This window comes from Danio rerio, chromosome 10 (genome assembly GCF_049306965.1).
Source record: "Danio rerio strain Tuebingen ecotype United States chromosome 10, GRCz12tu, whole genome shotgun sequence".
Lineage (NCBI taxonomy): Eukaryota > Metazoa > Chordata > Actinopteri > Cypriniformes > Danionidae > Danio > Danio rerio.
Genome location: NC_133185.1, coordinates 46,905,443 through 46,923,050, shown reverse-complemented (window position 1 = coordinate 46,923,050; position 17,608 = coordinate 46,905,443). Strand labels below are relative to the sequence as shown.

Sequence of the window (17,608 nt, the reverse complement as noted above, 5' to 3'; positions counted from 1 at the left end):
CGTTCTTTTGTTCTCGAGGTCTCCTGAGTTCGTTCTGCCGTGTGTTTTTTTTTCCATTGGCGACTCCTAGAGGCAATTATATTAAATTGCACACTACAAAGTATCGCACCAACAAAGTATTCAGGCAACTCATTGCAACTACAGGCAACTATGAGACCAGCTATATGGTATATAAGACAACAAGCCAGCTATAATCTTGCTTACATAGACACATACAGTACATATACAGGTCGCCTGAGGTCGTTCTTCCGAGGTGACCTGGGGCCTCATGTGTCAACGTTGGGTACGCACAAAAACTTTGCGTACACCAGACTTCGAGCTTATGTTTGGATTTACTAACAATGAAATGAACATGAGAATGTGCATTGGTCCACGCCAACTTCATATCTGTCGTATGTGTGTGTTTTTTTTTTCCATTGGCGACTCCTAGAGGCAATTATGTTAAACTGCACACTACAAAGAATCGCACCAACAAAGTAATTAGGCAACTCACTGCAACTACTGGCAACTATGAGACCAGCTATAAGGTATATAAAAAATAAGCCAGCTATAATCTTGCTTACTTAGACACATACAGTACATATGCAGGTCGCCTGAGTTTGTTCTTCCGAGGTGACCTGGGGCCTCATGTGTCAACGTTGGGTACGCACAAAAACTTTGCGTACGCCAGACTTTGAGCTTATGTTTGGATTTACTAACAATGAAATGAACATAAGAATGTGCATTGGTCCACGCCAACTGCATGTCTGGCGTATGTGTGTTGGTTTTTTTCCATTGGCGACTCCTAGAGGCAATTATGTTAAACTGCACACTACAAAGTATCGCACCAACAAAGTATCCAGGCAACTGGTTATTTCCAAAGTGAACAGGCAGACCGCTCAGAGTTAAGCAAGTCATCTTTGAGCCGTGCAATGGCAGCTGTATGGGACGGGATCATCCGCATGTCTAGCAGGTATACAAGGTTTCCAATCTATATAGTTGACCAGCAAAACATTAAAGCGCAATCTGCAGTGATCGCCTAATGTACTTGGAGCGATCCTCTGCACGCACATTGCTATAATGGCGCCATCTGAAGACAAATTTGCATACGTGAATCTGAAACATTTCCATTTTATAAATGTGCAAATAATATGTGATGCTCAAATGCGCTTAACAAATATTGTGGCAAGGTGGCCTGGGTCAACCCGTGATTCATTCATCCTCACAAACAGCATGGTTGGGATGAGGCTCCGAGGTGGCAGGGTGCGCGATAGGTGGCTTCTTGCTGAGTGATGTATTTAAAGATATTATTCCAGCTAAGTTTTATTTATTTTTTAAATTTTATTTTATCGAGCGTAATTATTTAACTGCATATCAGGACACCATGGTTATCCATTAAAGATGTGGCTGTTTACCCTCTTTAAAAAACCCACAAACTGACCAAGAGCACAGATACAATGATGCCCATTCTCGCACTCAGTCAGTTGTAGAGCGGGCGATTGGGCAGCTGAAATGCCGGTGGTGCTGCCTTGAGAGCGGAGGGGTGCTGCTATACCGCCCTAACAATGTGTTTCTCTAATACATCTGTGTGTCCCACATGCACTGATACTACACCAGAAAGTAAAGTGTCGGCCATAATTGAGGCAACTCTCTCCTCAAAGGGTGTTAGTTCAGTATCCCGGCAGCTAGTTAGCTAAGGCCGGCAGCCAGCTCTCTGCAACTCTCAAATGGTCGCCCACTGAAGCTAAGCAGGGCTGCGCCCGGTCAGTACCTGGATGGGAGACCACATGAGAAAACTAGGTTGCTGCCGGAAGTGGTGTTAGTGAGGCCAGCAGGGGGAGCCCAACCTGCGGTCTGGGTGGGTCCTAATGCCCCAGTATAGTGACGGGGATGCTATACTGCTCAGTGAGCGCCGTCTTTCGGATGAGACGTTAAACTGAGGTCCTGACTCTCTGTGGTCATTAAAAATCCCAGGATGTGCTTCGAAAAAGAGTGCACTGTTCAGACCCTACTGCGTTAACCGCATCAGCTAAACTCTTCCACTCTATATTTTTTCTTTTGTTATTAATACCAGAGCACAAATAACACAGTTTTTTCCGGTCTACCTCCGATAGGAGCACCTCCAATTTGTGAAGTTTCTCTTCTTGCTTGCTTTTGCGATTGCTTTTTCGTTTGGTTTTGCCAAAGTAGAGTCATTACCATATTTATACGGGGGAGGAGGCAGAGAGGGGTCCGATTTATGCGGACTCGTATCTGACTATCAATTTTGGTCCATTTTAAAACATTTGTCTGAAACCGAACTACGCCAAGCGGTATTGTAGCCTAACAATTTTAACACCTGTTTCAGAACAAGTCAATCAATCTACAGAGATGAAAGCACTGATCATACAAGAAAAATAGCTAAGTAACAGGTATCACCGGCGTTCAACCTGAACTAAAGCGCAAGTAACTTAGAAATCATTTTGCCTAAGGTCTGTCTTTAATCACTGAAAAAGTACAGCTGACCATACCAACTATAACTTTGCCATCTGAATGAACAAAGAAAGAGCACTGATCGCACACGCTCACCGAATCTGTAGACAGGACAGTCACCAAATACTGGAGCTGCATCTTTTTTTAAAGGAAACGAGCAGCAAATTCGGATCTCACCATTGATGAGAAATGCTCTCGAGTAAAAATGTTCCAAACAAACGCATTTCTGCTGCGCGTCATGAGCACTGATCCACACGTGAGCCCAGCAGCGCTCTCATAGAGAGAAAATGAAACAAAACCTTCACATTATAAAGGCAAAACTAGCGACCCATATCTCCAAACAAGTCTTATACTTTTCCCACAACTTTTAGCAACATGACATGTGTCGTCTCTCTGCCGTCTAAACACTGTTTCAGGTACAGTCAAAGAAAGCTAGCATGCATATTAATGAAGTTGCACCGCATACATAATGGAGCACGCTAATTGGTCTGAACCAAGTCTAACTCATGAATGAATGCAGCACACTCAGAGACGTAATACAAGACACCCAGGTACAGACGACCAGTCTACACGCTGGAATACACGCTAAGATTAATTAATTAATTAATTAAGACTAATTAGTTTCAAACTGGAAGTACGAATTTGCTCGAATAATGCAAAAACAACCAATTTTCACTTTTTAGTGAGATATATGTGTCCTAATAGTGTTTTTAGCAGTGTGGGACACATATACAACTGTCAACAGCTCAAAAAAATGTGTTTTGGTGTTTCATGACTCTTTAATGCAATGTCATAGATATATAAACTAGATATCGCATAGGGAGCCTGAGCATGCGTCAATAGCGCCGCCACATTGGTACAGGGCTCCCAGGACAATTGTCATTCAACCGCACTAGTCAAGACAGTGTTATTACGTGAAGATGCTGGACTTTAGCGCTGTGTACGGGTGTAGTAACGAGCAAACAAAGAAAACAAAGCACAAAGGCAGAACATTTCATAGGTAATATTAAGTTTTTTTTCTGTTTTTGTATGTTGTGAACTTTTGTGCTAATCAGGTAACATTATTGATGATAACAGTCACTTACTGCATTCACCATAAGGCAAAGTACCTCCAACTCACACTAAACACTCGGCTTATGCTAGTTTTGTTGAATAAAATCAGCAAACAATGCAAAAGAAATATGACAACGAGATGCTGCGCTGCCAGAAACTTGTATTATTGTCGGCTAACGTTAGTGAAAGAGTCGTTCGGGGGATTCATTCACAAACGAATCGCTCCCTCCGTCAGTATGAGAAGTGAAAGCAGGAGAGGAGCTGTGTTTCAGGACATGATTAGATCAAATTTAACAGGGAGGGTGAATAGTACATTTCTGTACACACAAACACAAGCTTTTTGTCAGGAATGCCTGTGCGGTCAATGATCCATCAATGTAGAAAAGTGATGTAAAATTATAATTTTCGTAATTAGAAAACAAAAATTACATACTAACATCCAGGAAAACTCCCGATCATAGATATACGTGTATATGTGTATATCTCTGGCTTTGGATGACCACAGTCCTCCACTGTACCTTGGTCCCGCATTCATTTCAAAGGAGCGCTACCCTGTAGCAAGATGGCGGCGCTATTGACGCATTCCATCCAATAGACAACAATAGGCCAGGCGACATCTAATGTATATATCTATGATGCAATATGAGGGGCACAACAGGGGCCAGACTGATTTAATTGGGGGCCGGTGCCCCACCTTTAGATCTGCCCCTGATGCAAACCAATCTTCCTGGTTCTTTTCGGTTTTAAAGGGCTGGTCCAGAGTGTGTTTTTAAGGCTCTGCTGCGTTTATAAGATGCAAAGCAATGTGTGCTCATGCTTCATTTGTATTCGGTTCATGCAGACTTTAACTTGAATAATGTAGTAAATTCAATGAATCGTTTTTTTCAGTGCACAAGTTTCGTGATTATGATCAACGTCGCTGACTTACCCTCTTGGGACATTGCAAATCTCTGGCCAAATTGAGCAAAAGCTCATGAGAAATTGGATCCACAAGATTAAGGAAGGCGGCATTTTTGTAGAGAATATCGTTGAGGGACGTTCCTTCAAGACCCAGGTCCTGTCGAGAAAGAACAAGAGAGACGGTTAAGCACACTGGCTTACAAATGCAAGTAAAGGTCACTGATAAACCTTGATATTCAACAACTTAATCCCTTCATCCTACGCCTCCATTCCCGAGATTACACCAGGGGCTTTAGTGAATGACATGCAGATAAAGTAATCTTTCCATCGTGTTTACTCCTAGTGCTTTGGTCGAAAGAACTCTAAATAGCCTCCCGAACTGTTTGTCGGACTAACCTTTAAGTGCAGCTTCTTTACGTAAGGCAGGAGAAAGTGTGTGCAGACACAGTGACAGCTTATTAGCCGGGCTTATCGTAGACAGCTAAAGAGTTTTTCCCTCACTGAACAGCCAAGTAAAGCGAGTCTGATATGACCAACACACACACACACACACACATTAAACGTGTAGGAGAATCAAGACTACATTCCCTGAGGACGATGTTTCTTGTATAAAGCACAATTAGTATGGACAAAGCAAACGTCCAGAAGAAGGGAAACGCAGGGAAACGTCAGCAACAACAAAGAGTCGATTAAATGAAAGCTCCCACAGAAAGTGATGGAGAAACTGGCAGGCGGAGGAAAGCTGCTGAGTCCGGGGAAGTGGAAACCTCCCTCTGGGTTTCACTCTGATATATTGCACTGCTTTTTCTCAGGGATTCCCTGACATCTGGAAGCTGCGCCGAGCTTGCTGTTTTTCATCTATAAAGCAGAATCACAGGGCATTTTTGCTCTGCATTGCTTCAGAGCATTGTAACATTTAACTCCGGGTTCAGACTGAATCATTTAATTGTTTGTTTTGATATTTTTAAATTTTACATGCACACCTTTTGTATCAGATGGAATGAAATAATCCGACTGATGAATCATTGATGAACATATCGTTTTATAAGAACTTTATAAAGTGTTCGGATTTTCATATTCATGTCACTATTTTTAGTTTAACTTTGTTTATTATTAACATATATTAGTCAGAGAGCCACAGCATCAGATACATTGAATCATTAGACATCAACTGCTCCAATGTGGTGGTAGAACACAATTTGCTCACATTTTCTTTCTCTCTGAATAAAATAATACAATTACATATTCATGCATTTAGGGAAGAAAAAAAAAAAAAAAATATATATATATATATATATATATATATACACACACACATATATATGTTTATTCATTAATTTTCTTTTCGGCTTAGTCCCTTTATTAATCCCGGGTTGCCACAGCGGAATGAACCTCCAACTTATCCAGCACATTTTTAAGCAGCAGATGCCCTTCCAGCCGCAACCCATCTCTGGGAAACATCAACACACACATTCACACTCATACAATATAGGCAATTTAGCCAGCCCAATTCATCTGTACCGCATGTCTTTGGATTGTGGGGAAAACCGGAGCACCCAGAGGAAACGCACGCGAAGGCAGGGAGAACATGCAAACTCCACACAGAAACACCAACTGACCCTGCCGAGGCTCGAACCAGTGACCTTCTTGCTGTGAGGCGACAGCACTACCTCTGCGTCACTGTGTTGCCGCACACATATAGGTTTATAATAATAATAATAATAATAATAATAATATAAGATGATATAAAAATTTATATTATAGATAAAAGTAACACAAATTAGACCAAACAACAATACAGAGAATATATAAATACAAATAAACAAAGGGTTCAGCAGTAGAAAATTTAATAATAAAAAAATAATAATAAAAAATTAAATAATAAAAATAAAAATAAATAAATAAAAAACACACTTTTTATTCATAACTAAGCCAGGGGCAGGGAAAATAAGCCAGCTATAATCTTGCTTACATAAACACATACAGTGCATATACACGTTTATTCAATTATTCATTTTCTTGTCGGCTTAGTCCTTTTATTAATCCGGGGTCCCCACAGCGGAAAGAACCATCAACTTATCCAGCAAGTTTTTACGCAGCGGATGCCCTTCCAGCCGCAACCCATCTGTGGGAAACATCCACACACTCATTCACTACGAACAATTTAGCCTACCCAATCGACCTGTACTGCATGTCTTTTGACTGTGGGGGAAACCGGAGCAACCGGAGGAAACCCACGCGAACGCAGGGAGAACATGCAAACTCCACACAGAAATGCCAACTGAGCCGAGGCTCGAACCAGCGACATTCTTGCTGTGAGGCGACAGCATTACCTACTGGGCCACTGCTTCGTCTACACATATTTATTTATTTATTTATTTTATTTTTAAAGTGTAAGAGGAAGGGTTGCCAAATAGTGCCACATTTTTCAGTATTACTATGTCACTTTTTTAAATCAAATTTCATCTCTTGACACAAATGTGCATGCAAACCAATCTTCCTGGTTCTTTTAGATTTTAAAGAGGTGGTCCACAGAGTATTTTTAAGGCTTGGTTGTGTTTATAAGATGCAAAGCAATGTGTGCTCAGGCTTCATTTGTAGAAAATCTGGTTATATTTCATATATCTTACTTTGATTATATACAGCTACTCGGATAACATGAAAACGACTGTCATATTTCCTATAGTTTCTTTGAAATGCCCGCCCTCATGAGGCTCTGATTGGTCAGCTAACATAATGAGCTATGATTCGTGGATCGGTTAAACCCGTGAAGAGGTAAATGATGTGTGCGAGTTGGAGCGATCTGTGCTCTCCCAAAGCAACAGCTGAAAAAAAAGCAAAATATTTTAATGGCCTTGCAAATACACTTGCATTTAGGCATTTTTACATTAAAGAACTGAAAGTTCTGTGTTTTCATATACAGTTGAACTCAGAATTATTAGCCCCCTTTGCATTTTTTTTCTTTTTTTAATATTTCCCAAATGCTGTTTACCAGAGCAAGGAAATGTCTGATAATATTCTTTCTTCTGGAGAAAGTGTTATTTGTTTTATTTCGGCTAAAATAAAAGCAGTTTTTACGTTTTTCAAATTTTGAGGCAGGAATCTGGGACGTGCAACAACTTTAACTATGAGGTAAACACAAAACAAAACTTTCCATCGGGACTCCACACTTGTAAACAATCGCTCCATCGGGTTCTCTGTGCCGCCCAGACTCGTCAGCGCTACCAAGCCGACCAATCACAGAGCGTGCGCTACGTGTCAGTGCGACGTGTAGTTACATTTTTTGAGAGGTGCACGTCAGGCGTAGGGCTATGCATCAACGCGTAGGCTGCGCCGTAGCATACGCGTGCGCTTGACGCATAAGAATAAATCAGCCTTAATGATGGGCCCTGTTACGACTGAAGTTTATTTATTTGTTTATTATTACGGATTGTACTTTGTCTTTTTCTTTTGTCCCGCCTTCTTGTTGTTTTTCTGTTGTCTTATAGGCTCCTATACCGGCGTGATTCCCTGTTCTGATTAGCTGCTGGTTGCAAAAGCATGTATAAAAAGGAGCTTCCGGCAGGGATCGGGGAGCTCATTTCTGTGCGTTCGGTGTTTGGAGTGGAGCTCCTGGGTTTCCCTCACCCCTTCAGGCGACGACCAACAACCAACCTTGTTTTGATGACCATCATATGTTAAAATATTTTTGAGAGTTTGAGCGTGTAGGGTTGACCTGCCAATTTATTTGATTACTTTTGACTTTGTTTATGTTTAGGGAGTAAGGTAAGATTTTTTTGTATTTTTCTTTAAATAGTAATAGGTAATTTAGTGGATTTATTTATATATATATATATAGATTCTTTTGTTTGTTATTTTGGCCTGTGGTCACCCTGACGAAATGCACATTTCAAGAGTTCACACTGTCCGGGAGAGAGCCCCGAGCTCAAAAGATCCTCGAGCCCGGAGCTCTCTTCCGTTGCAGGGCGAGAGGGGAGTTTGACTCGGGTAGATCTCGAGAACCCCCCCCCCCCCCCCCCCTCCTGCTGCGTAAGGATTGCTAAGGTGATGTGTTGCTGACAGAATTGGATTTGGTGCTAATTTGGTTTAGTCAATTTACTTAGTCTCATGTTTTTGGGGGTGTGGGAGGAAACCGGAGGGCCCGGGGAAAACCCACGCAAGCACGGGGAGAACATGAACTCCGCACGAAAATGCTGACCGGTTGGGTGGATACCCGAGTCGGAGGCATTTTTTGCTGTGAGGCCGCAGTGCTAGCCACTGGGCCGCCGTGCTGCCCTGTAGAAAAAAGGAGGAGAAGGGGTGGAAGGGGGGATTCTTCAAAACGAAGATGACTAAAGGTAGGGTGTTTGGTTATTTATACTGGGTTAGGAATAGCCTGATTGGTGGTTCGTACATTAGCTTGACTCGGGGCCAGCCGTGTCAATCATAAGCACGTGATCCTCTCGAAATTAATTTATAAATAAACTTCTTATATTAACCCCATTTTTCTATAATAAATATATTCATATATACTCTCAACTGAGTGTGTGAGTTTGGTTGTCGACCGAAAGGGAATCTTTTGCTTTAAGTTTTGTTTAGTTTGGGAAATCCACCACCCCAACACATTTGTTTTTTCTTCGTTTATTATGCCCTTTTTGTTTCCCCTAGACTTGGGGCGTAATAGGCCCATAAAACACATCACAATAACAAAGACCTAGACAAATCTGCCACATCAAAAATCATATCTGTAGGATTAAGGCGCAATCAACATTTGTAAATTCATTGCTATTATACAACCACCAAATCTTCATCCGCTGCATGTGCTCAGCGGAGCATGTAAGCAGAGTTGTTTTCTGCTTTTGCTCAATGAGAGTCAACGCCGGAAAATGAATTGCACTCATTAGGGCACAGGAAGAGCTACAACAGAGATAAGGGATGCTGTTTTAGTCCTCCTCGTCTCTCTCTTTCTCCCTGGGGCAAAGAGACGCATCCCGCTCCATCATTGTGACCCTCAGTTGATTAACATCCAATCCGTTTTTCCCTGAACAGAAAAGCTGCTTTCCAAAGCGGTGAAATTAATTTCTTTCAGAGACCTTTGAAAGGTAGTAAGGTTTGCCTTTATGTGACCTTCTCTCTCATTCAACAGGGTGTTAAGAGGTCGGCAGGTGAGACGTCTCCATGTTTGGAAAGCTTTTCCACTGGCTGGGCATCCATGTGACAAAGTGCCACATCTAGACTCCACTAGAGCCCCGGACTGAGAGCGCACTTACAGTGAATAAATCTTTTTCCACAGACATTTAAAGAGCACCCATTTAACCCCTTTTTTCAAGATTTAAGATGTTGTGTCTCCAGAATGTCTCTGTAAAGTTTCAGCTTAAAACACCCGTAAGATTATTTATTAGACCTTTCTGAATATTGGGATTTTCTGCTCTGAACACATTGTAGCTGTTTTTGTGGCCTGTGCCTTTAATGCTAGTTCTCCCCGCACACCGTTCCCACGTGTCTATCAGAGTGTGCCTCAATCTCCGCCTCGGCTTGGTAAGATAAACAGCACAGTGACAGACATGACGGAAGCAGATCTCACGTTATGTTTGTCAGAAATAAACATAACGAGCTAGCCGGCAGCTAGCTCTCTGCAACTCTCACATGGTCGCCCACTGAAGCTAAGCAGGGCTGCGCCCGGTCAGTACCTGGATGGGAGACCACATGGGAAAGCTAGGTTGCTGCCGGAAGTGGTGTTAGTGAGGCCAGCAGGGGGCGCCCAACCTGCGGTCTGTGTGGGTCCTAATGCCCCAGTATAGTGACGGGGATGCTATACTGCTCAGTGAGCGCCGTCTTTTGGATGAGACGCTAAACCGAGGTCCCGACTCTCTGTGGTCGGGAAAAATCCCAGGATGTTCTTCGAAAAAGAGTAGGGGTTTAACCCCGGCATCCTGGCCAAATCTGCCCACTGGCCTTTGTCCATCATGGCCTCCTAACCCTCCCCATATTCAATTGGCTGCATCACTGTCTCCTCTCCACCAATCAGCTGGTGTGTGGTGTGCGGTCTGGCGCAAAATGGCTGCCGTCACGTCATCCAGGTGGATGCTGCACACTGGTGGTGGATGAGGAGATTCCCCCCACTGTGTAAAGCGCTTTGAGTGCCCAGAAAAGCGCTATATAAATGTAAGGAATTATTATTATTATTATTATTAAATACTACTTTAAGAACTTTCCCAATGATTATTTGATGGATTTGTTGTGGAGTGGCAACGATGAGTCCCACACAATGTCAATACAAATTTCATGCACGCACACACACAGCGTGCATGATTAACTTTAACACTGTTTTTGCATGGCAAATGTGACAGGATACAGGTTAATCTCCACTGCTGTATGGATATCTGTTGTGTTAATGTACGAAATAAATAATGTACTGACACTATGCAGCTATGCTGATGAATTACAATGATTTTACCATCTTTATCTTACTTTATTAACATGCACAGTTTTGAAAACGTTTTAAACTTGTTAAACTTATTTACCTTCTTGCTGTGAGGTGACAGCACTACCTACTGCGCCACCACATCGCCACTTTTATATATACACTGGCGATCAAAATTAAAGAACAATTTATAAACAATTGAACAATTCTGAAATAATGTCTTCTCCACTGCTCAAAAGTTGAAGGAGTTTTTGTCTCGTCTATACAATAGGTGCGTTCGACATGAAGCTCAGCTGCAGCCGGTGATCAACAAGATTAGCCGAGCGAAGGCGGGGGCGGAGTTGAAAACGGAGCCGTCAAGACGGACAGCTGGACACTTCGGGACTCAAAGTTGCTGCAGTCATGATGACCGATCACATGGCGTCATCATATTTATTTTTTTGTTATTTTTATTTATAACAAAACATTTACTAATAAAACAGAATACAGTTTCTACAAACTGTAGTTCCTTTTTAAACAATAAGGGAGAATTATGAATAAAATATATAACAAATGCATGAGAGAAATAAGAGGAAATGAGAGGTTAATATAAACATAAAAACGAACAGGTCTATTAAATACAAAGCAATAAGCATAAATTCTAGGAGTTAAACATCAACCTTTAGGCTAATACTTCTTGTTTGAATATGCTAAAAATGGGTTTAAATATGTACATTTATAGATATAAAAATTTCCAATGTAAAAAGCAAAACAAGGTGTTTTGATTGGGTCTTAATAAATGAGATTATTTTGGATAATGAATGAATTTTCAAAAAAGCATTTTAATCCAAAAAGATTGTGTTGAAAAGAACAAAAGGTAAATAAGTGAGCTATGTAGAAGTTTCCCAGAAAGAGCAGGTAGCCTTTAAACTGCTAGACAGGAAATAAAATATATATTTATATTATAATAATAAAACCATTTTATAATTATTTAATAAAATAGTTCTTTACTTTAATTTGTTAAGAGAGCTTTAGTGTGGCAGGATCAATGATGATTTTCTTATTTCAAGTCTGTAAGACTTATTTAGGTTATTCACTAAAATATACACTAAAATATATCATTTAAATCGTTCATGGAGATGAATGCAGTAAATAGTCTGTATAAAAAAGTAAAAAATAAACCTGTGCAAACAAGCTAACCTTTATAACCAGATTATTTAACAAAAGATGATACTGCAGTAAAATATTTGTAGTCTTTTAATAAGTAAGATGTGTACAGGATAGAGGGTATGAAAAGTGAATTGTTTGTTTTGAAACTTTTGAATCGGAATTTGTCCAATTATAAACCCGAAATACACGTGTTTGTTGTCATGTGGTGAACTCGGCCAATCGTGTAATATCGGTGTCGTCATCAGAGCTCCTGCAGTCGCTCTTCAGAAGCTGCACGGTCTGAGTCTGCCGTCTGATCTCGGAGCGCTGTCGCGGTACTTTGATGCCACATGTGACAGTCACGTAGCGTCGGCGCAGCATCAATCCGGACAAGATTTCTAACCAGAATGCACCGCTTTAAGACAGATTTCGATCGATCTGTGCAGCGCTGCATGAAGTCGAACGCACCTAATGCTACTAGAACACCTTTTCTCCAAATTAACTAAGACATTTCAACAAAAAACATTATTTTGCAGAAAATACACTGATCAAAATTAGAGAACAACAATGACTGTAGCATGGAAAAAGATTACAGCAAACTATTCTGAAGGTTATAACAGTCAGCACTTAGTAGGAAGTGTATGCTCTGAATGACTTCAGCACATCTGCGACCACAGGACAGCACTAGTCTCTCTCACACTGCTCTGGTGTGATTTTGGTCCACTCCTCTTTCAGTCTCCTCCACAGTTCGGTGACCGTAGTGGGTTTCTTGGCCATAACTTTGTCCCCAAACCATGACACTTCCTCCTCCACTTTTCACTGACTTCTTTACACACTTTAGGTTCAGTCTCACTAAAGTTTGTGAGTAAAACTATTATGTTTAGAAATAAAAATCTTCTCTCCGAAGAAATTGGGGAAAAAATATACAGGGGGGCTAATAAATCAGACTTCAACTGTATATAGAGTCTAAAATGAAGTGAAATTAACTACATCGCCCTAGCAACAATTTTCTAAAAATTGCGGAACACTTTAGCAACCACATTACAATGTCTTGTCGGCCAGTTGTCATCCTTAGCAACAATCAACCTTTCATAAATGACCGTCTTTCTAACAGATTCTCCAATCGCTCCATTCTGTTCCAATTATCTTTTGATCCAGATGTTCAAAATCTCCCTCCACATGTTCAACAAACTAAAACACCCATTAAAATGAGTTGTGTTACATAATAAGTAAGTGAAACTCATCACATTTTAACCACTGAGGATGCAAATGGTTATCACTTGGGGTGTAACCGATGATAGTTGATCTATGATTCGTCCAGATCACAACCTTACGGTTCGGAACACACGTGAACTGCGGATTATCGTTTTACTAGTAGATTAATGCTAAATTTGTAATGATCGCAGAGAGATCGCCTCTGGTGTCATTCAATCACATGTATGAAGATGACTGAAGAAGTTGTGGTGGGTTATTCAGGTCGTGGTGGGTTTCTTAGGTTATTAAAGGTGTTTTCTGTCCCTACTTGTTTAGACTGTATTAATGCATTCAATGTAAGCTCCACGATTAACCATTAAACGATCGAGATCTCAACACCCACGCAACATCAGTTATAAATGATGGTCATTAGTAGGGCTGTGTGATTTGGGGAAAATATCTAATTGCAATTTTTTTGACAGATATTGCGATTTGATTTGATTTGCGATTTAATTTTGTGGTCAAGCTGTGGCTCAATAATCAGCAAGCTGTGGCATAATTTTGCAACAGCTTTCAAAATTGATCTGCTTTGTTTCGGTGAATTTGAAACCAAAATATTCCCATATTACCAATGCTGTTTTTCTTTGATATGAATTCATCTATTGATGCTTTTGACTCGGCAGACGCCATCATCCCACTTGCCTGCACTTTCCTGTTTATTTTATTTTTTTAATTGTGGGCTTTCTGTATAGTTAGGTTGCTCTGATTGGGCAGAACAAAAGTGTACTCACTCAATTGGCTAAATTAAAAATTACATGTCATATCGCACCCTTTTGCGATTAACTAATCGCAAAGTTTCAAATTGCAATTGGATTTCGATTAACGGCACAGCGCTAGTGATTTGCATATTTTGGGTCTTTTGAGTTATTTACGAAGTTCATTCATTCCTTCATTTTCTTGTCGGCTTAGTCCCTTTATTAATCCGGCGTCGCCACAGTGGAATGAACCGCCACCTAATCCAGCAAGTTTTCACGCAGCGGATGCCCTTCCAGCCGCAACCCATCTCTGGGAAACATCCACACACATTCACACACACACACTCATACACTACGGACAATTTAGCCTACCCAATATTAACGAAGTTACAAATAGTCAAATAACAGAGGAAGTACTAGGTAAACAGTTTATAGTTTAAATAAAACCACTGATGTTTCTGATAAAGATTAAAATCACCATCATATGCATTAAAAGCAGCTCAAAAAGAAAAGTTGTAGGCAGCAATTACGTTATTTAATTAAATAATTAATACTTCCTTACATTTATATAGCACTTTTCTGGGCACTCAAAGCGCTTTAAACACATGATGAAGCCAATTATGATATGAGGAGGGTTAAGAGGACATGATGAACAGAGGCCAGTGGGCAAATTTGGCCAGGATGTCCTACTCTTTTTCGAAGGACATCCTGGGATTTTTAACGACCACAGAGAGTCAGGACCTCCCTTTAACGTTTCATCCGAAAAACGGCGCTCAACTCGTAAAATATTGTTATACAAAACAAAACAAAAAATTGACGCAACATATATTCAAGTTACAACAACATCTAACAAAATTAATTATTTTTTAAAATTAAAATTACTTAAGTACATGCACATTTTCAAGTTTAGAGCCTCAAATGAATTAAGTATCTGAAATTGTTTAATTTTTTGTTTGTTTTCAAATTTACTGTTCATGCTTGTAAGAAATACATTTAACAACAACATTTTTGTTTTCCAGGATTTTTTTTTTTTTATTAAACCACAGGTTTTTTAATGTTTTACAAAACAAAAACATGTACTGTCCCATATTATCAGTATAAGAAAATAATCAAAAACCATCAGTGTGTAGACTTAAAAATACAAATGAACACAATTAGTGGGGAAAAATTTCTTTGGGTTGCTGCAAGTTAAATGTTGTTTTAAAGTAACTGACAGATGTATTTACATTTACATTAGTCGCATTTTTAAATAAATGTAGTTATCAATATTTTCCTGTTTTGAAAACTTAATAAAATTATTCTGGCACCTTAAAAGATTTAATCTAATCAGCATTTTAGAATTTTTAAGTTACAACAATATATTCAACTATGTAGTGGTTACAGACCTCTTGAATTATAGTTTAGAATGCAGTCCAGCCCTATACTGAAGTATTAGGACCCACAGAGACCACAGGTTGGGCGCCCTCTGCTGGTCTCACTAACATCTCCTCCAGCAGCAACCTAGCTTTCCCATGTGGTCTTCCATCCAGGTACTGACCGGGCACAGCCCTGCTTAGCTTCAGCGGGTGAGCATGTGAGAGTTGCAGAGAGCTAGCTGCCGGCGTTTAACCAATAGGAGACGACAACCAGCCATCAAAAATATGCCACTGAATAATTCCTCAAAAATGATCATCAAACAATGAAACATGAAAATTTATAGGTGAATCACTGAGTCATTTATTGAAAATGAGACTGAAAATAAATATGGGTTGTACAAATGAACTTAGATTTTGTAACGACAGGAGTGGAGTGACAGGAGACAACAGGAGGTAAGATCCAATATGCAGGTTTATTCAGCGTCAGGCAAGCAGTGGTCATGCAGGTGCAAACGGGTATATTAAGGCAGTCCAGAATCGTAGTCACTATATCAGGCAACAGGTCACAAGGCAGGCAGCTAAACAGGAGAACAGGGAATACAAGGCTAGGGTCTAACTCGGAGAAACAAGACAGGGAAACGCGTTGTAATGTCACAAAATGCAAACAGCTAAAAAGACTCGGCAACCAGGGTGAGTGAACGAGTGGTTTATGTATGGTGTGTTATCAGTCTCTGACAGGGTTTAGCTGGTGAGTGCAATCAAGCAGATGAATGAGCATGGGTGTCTGGGAGCAGTGCATGTATGAAAATGTAGTCCTGGAAAATGCGGAAGTGTAGTCCTGGTGTTCGTGTGAGAACCACCGATCTCTGGAAAGCGATCGCTGGTTGTGTGACAGATTTACATTGTGTTATCAGCAATAATAGTCACAGTGAATTTCTCGCAGTACTGAATATTTTACACTTTATTTTTATTCAGCTGATTATTTCTTCATTATATTTTTAATTAAATTACAGCTTCTACATTCTGTTTGGTAAACCCAAAAGTGTCTCGCAGTGCTGTTTTTGTAATAAATGGAAAGCAAATTACATTTGTCTCCTCCCCTTATCTAAAAAAAATGGACCAATCCGTGACTTAAAAACCATTATGTGATCCGAACTGTGAGATTTGTGATGCGTAACACCACTAGTTACGATCATCATCATCAGGTTACACACACTGAGATGTTCCTGTGATTTGAAGAGACTCTCGACAAGTCAATCAATAAACACAATTCAATCCTCCGTAAAGTCCATAATACGTGCTTGATTCTCTTATAAATGCTGCAGGCCTGAACTGTTTCCATTAGCATGAGCTGGATCAATGAGTATGCATCACTGGCCAGGTTTAGTTCTCCACTGGGATTAAATAATGGACTTTCTGGTGCCTGTCAATCATCAGCTTTAATATATAAAACAATTAAGAAGTATTGAACACATGTTTTCTTCTTGGGAATAGTATTTCTAAAGCTGTTGACATGGAATTTTTGGTAAAAACCCATACATTACCAACATAACAATAAAACAAAACAAATAAATCTGAAAAATGAGTTCTGTGTTATAATAATGCACAAGGAGAAAGCGCTGAACTACTGAAATGTATTTTAATACTTCAGGCTTTATTGGTGCTGCATCTTAAAGACGCCTCTCATATGGAAAATGAAGTCACTTGCATTGCTCAGGTGTGAGTTTCTCACAGACTTCTCCTGTGTTCACACCAGACGCGGAATGCGTGGATAAATCACGCTATTCGCGCGTAAATAGCCGCGTGAACATTTGAGGTTACTCGCTTTATTCGTGCATCAAACCCCGCTTTATTCGCGTGTCAAATTAACTTCAGAACAGAGGCGGATTCGCGTGTTGGGCAGGCCTTCTGTCTGCCCCGTGACTCTAGCTTATAGCTAAATGGCTAACATGGATTTTATGAAGAAAATAACAGTGTTTATGTGCTTTATGAAGGATGATAAACAGCGTTGATACGTTTAGGGACGTGTCTGAGTCCACTACATCCTTTCAGAGGTGCATCCAGCTCTTTAAGCTCATAGACTCCTCCAGAAACTGAACCTGGCTGATGGAGGTTTTCAGCGGTGCTTCTGACTGAGCCCAGCCCAGTTTGATGAACTTCTTGTCGGTGTCGGCTGGGGGATTTCCCCTGGGACACCGACAACAGGCGATACGTCACAATCACGCCCCCACAAGAGCAAGCTCCTGATTGGTTAACGCTGAAGTTCAGATTTTCGAACTCGAGTGAAACGCGAAAAACGCTCAATTCGCGCCACGCCATTCGCATCATGCGCACCGCGCCATTCGCGCAATTCTTGTCATTCGCGCCGC

At 40.5% G+C, this 17,608-nt stretch overlaps 2 protein-coding genes across 2 annotated transcripts in view; one reads left to right on the top strand and one right to left on the bottom strand.

Moving 5' to 3' along the window:
- The window catches only part of ess2 (ess-2 splicing factor homolog), a 779,665-nt gene that overhangs the window by 417,665 nt on the left and 344,392 nt on the right, over positions 1-17,608 (top strand). The gene's annotated exons all lie outside the window — the stretch shown is intronic.
- lrrc75bb (leucine rich repeat containing 75Bb) overlaps positions 1-17,608 on the bottom strand; it is a 66,734-nt gene that overhangs the window by 43,315 nt on the left and 5,811 nt on the right. The window contains 1 exon segment of the mRNA NM_001386713.1: positions 4,433-4,561. Within this exon segment, the coding sequence (NP_001373642.1) occupies positions 4,433-4,561 (129 nt within the window).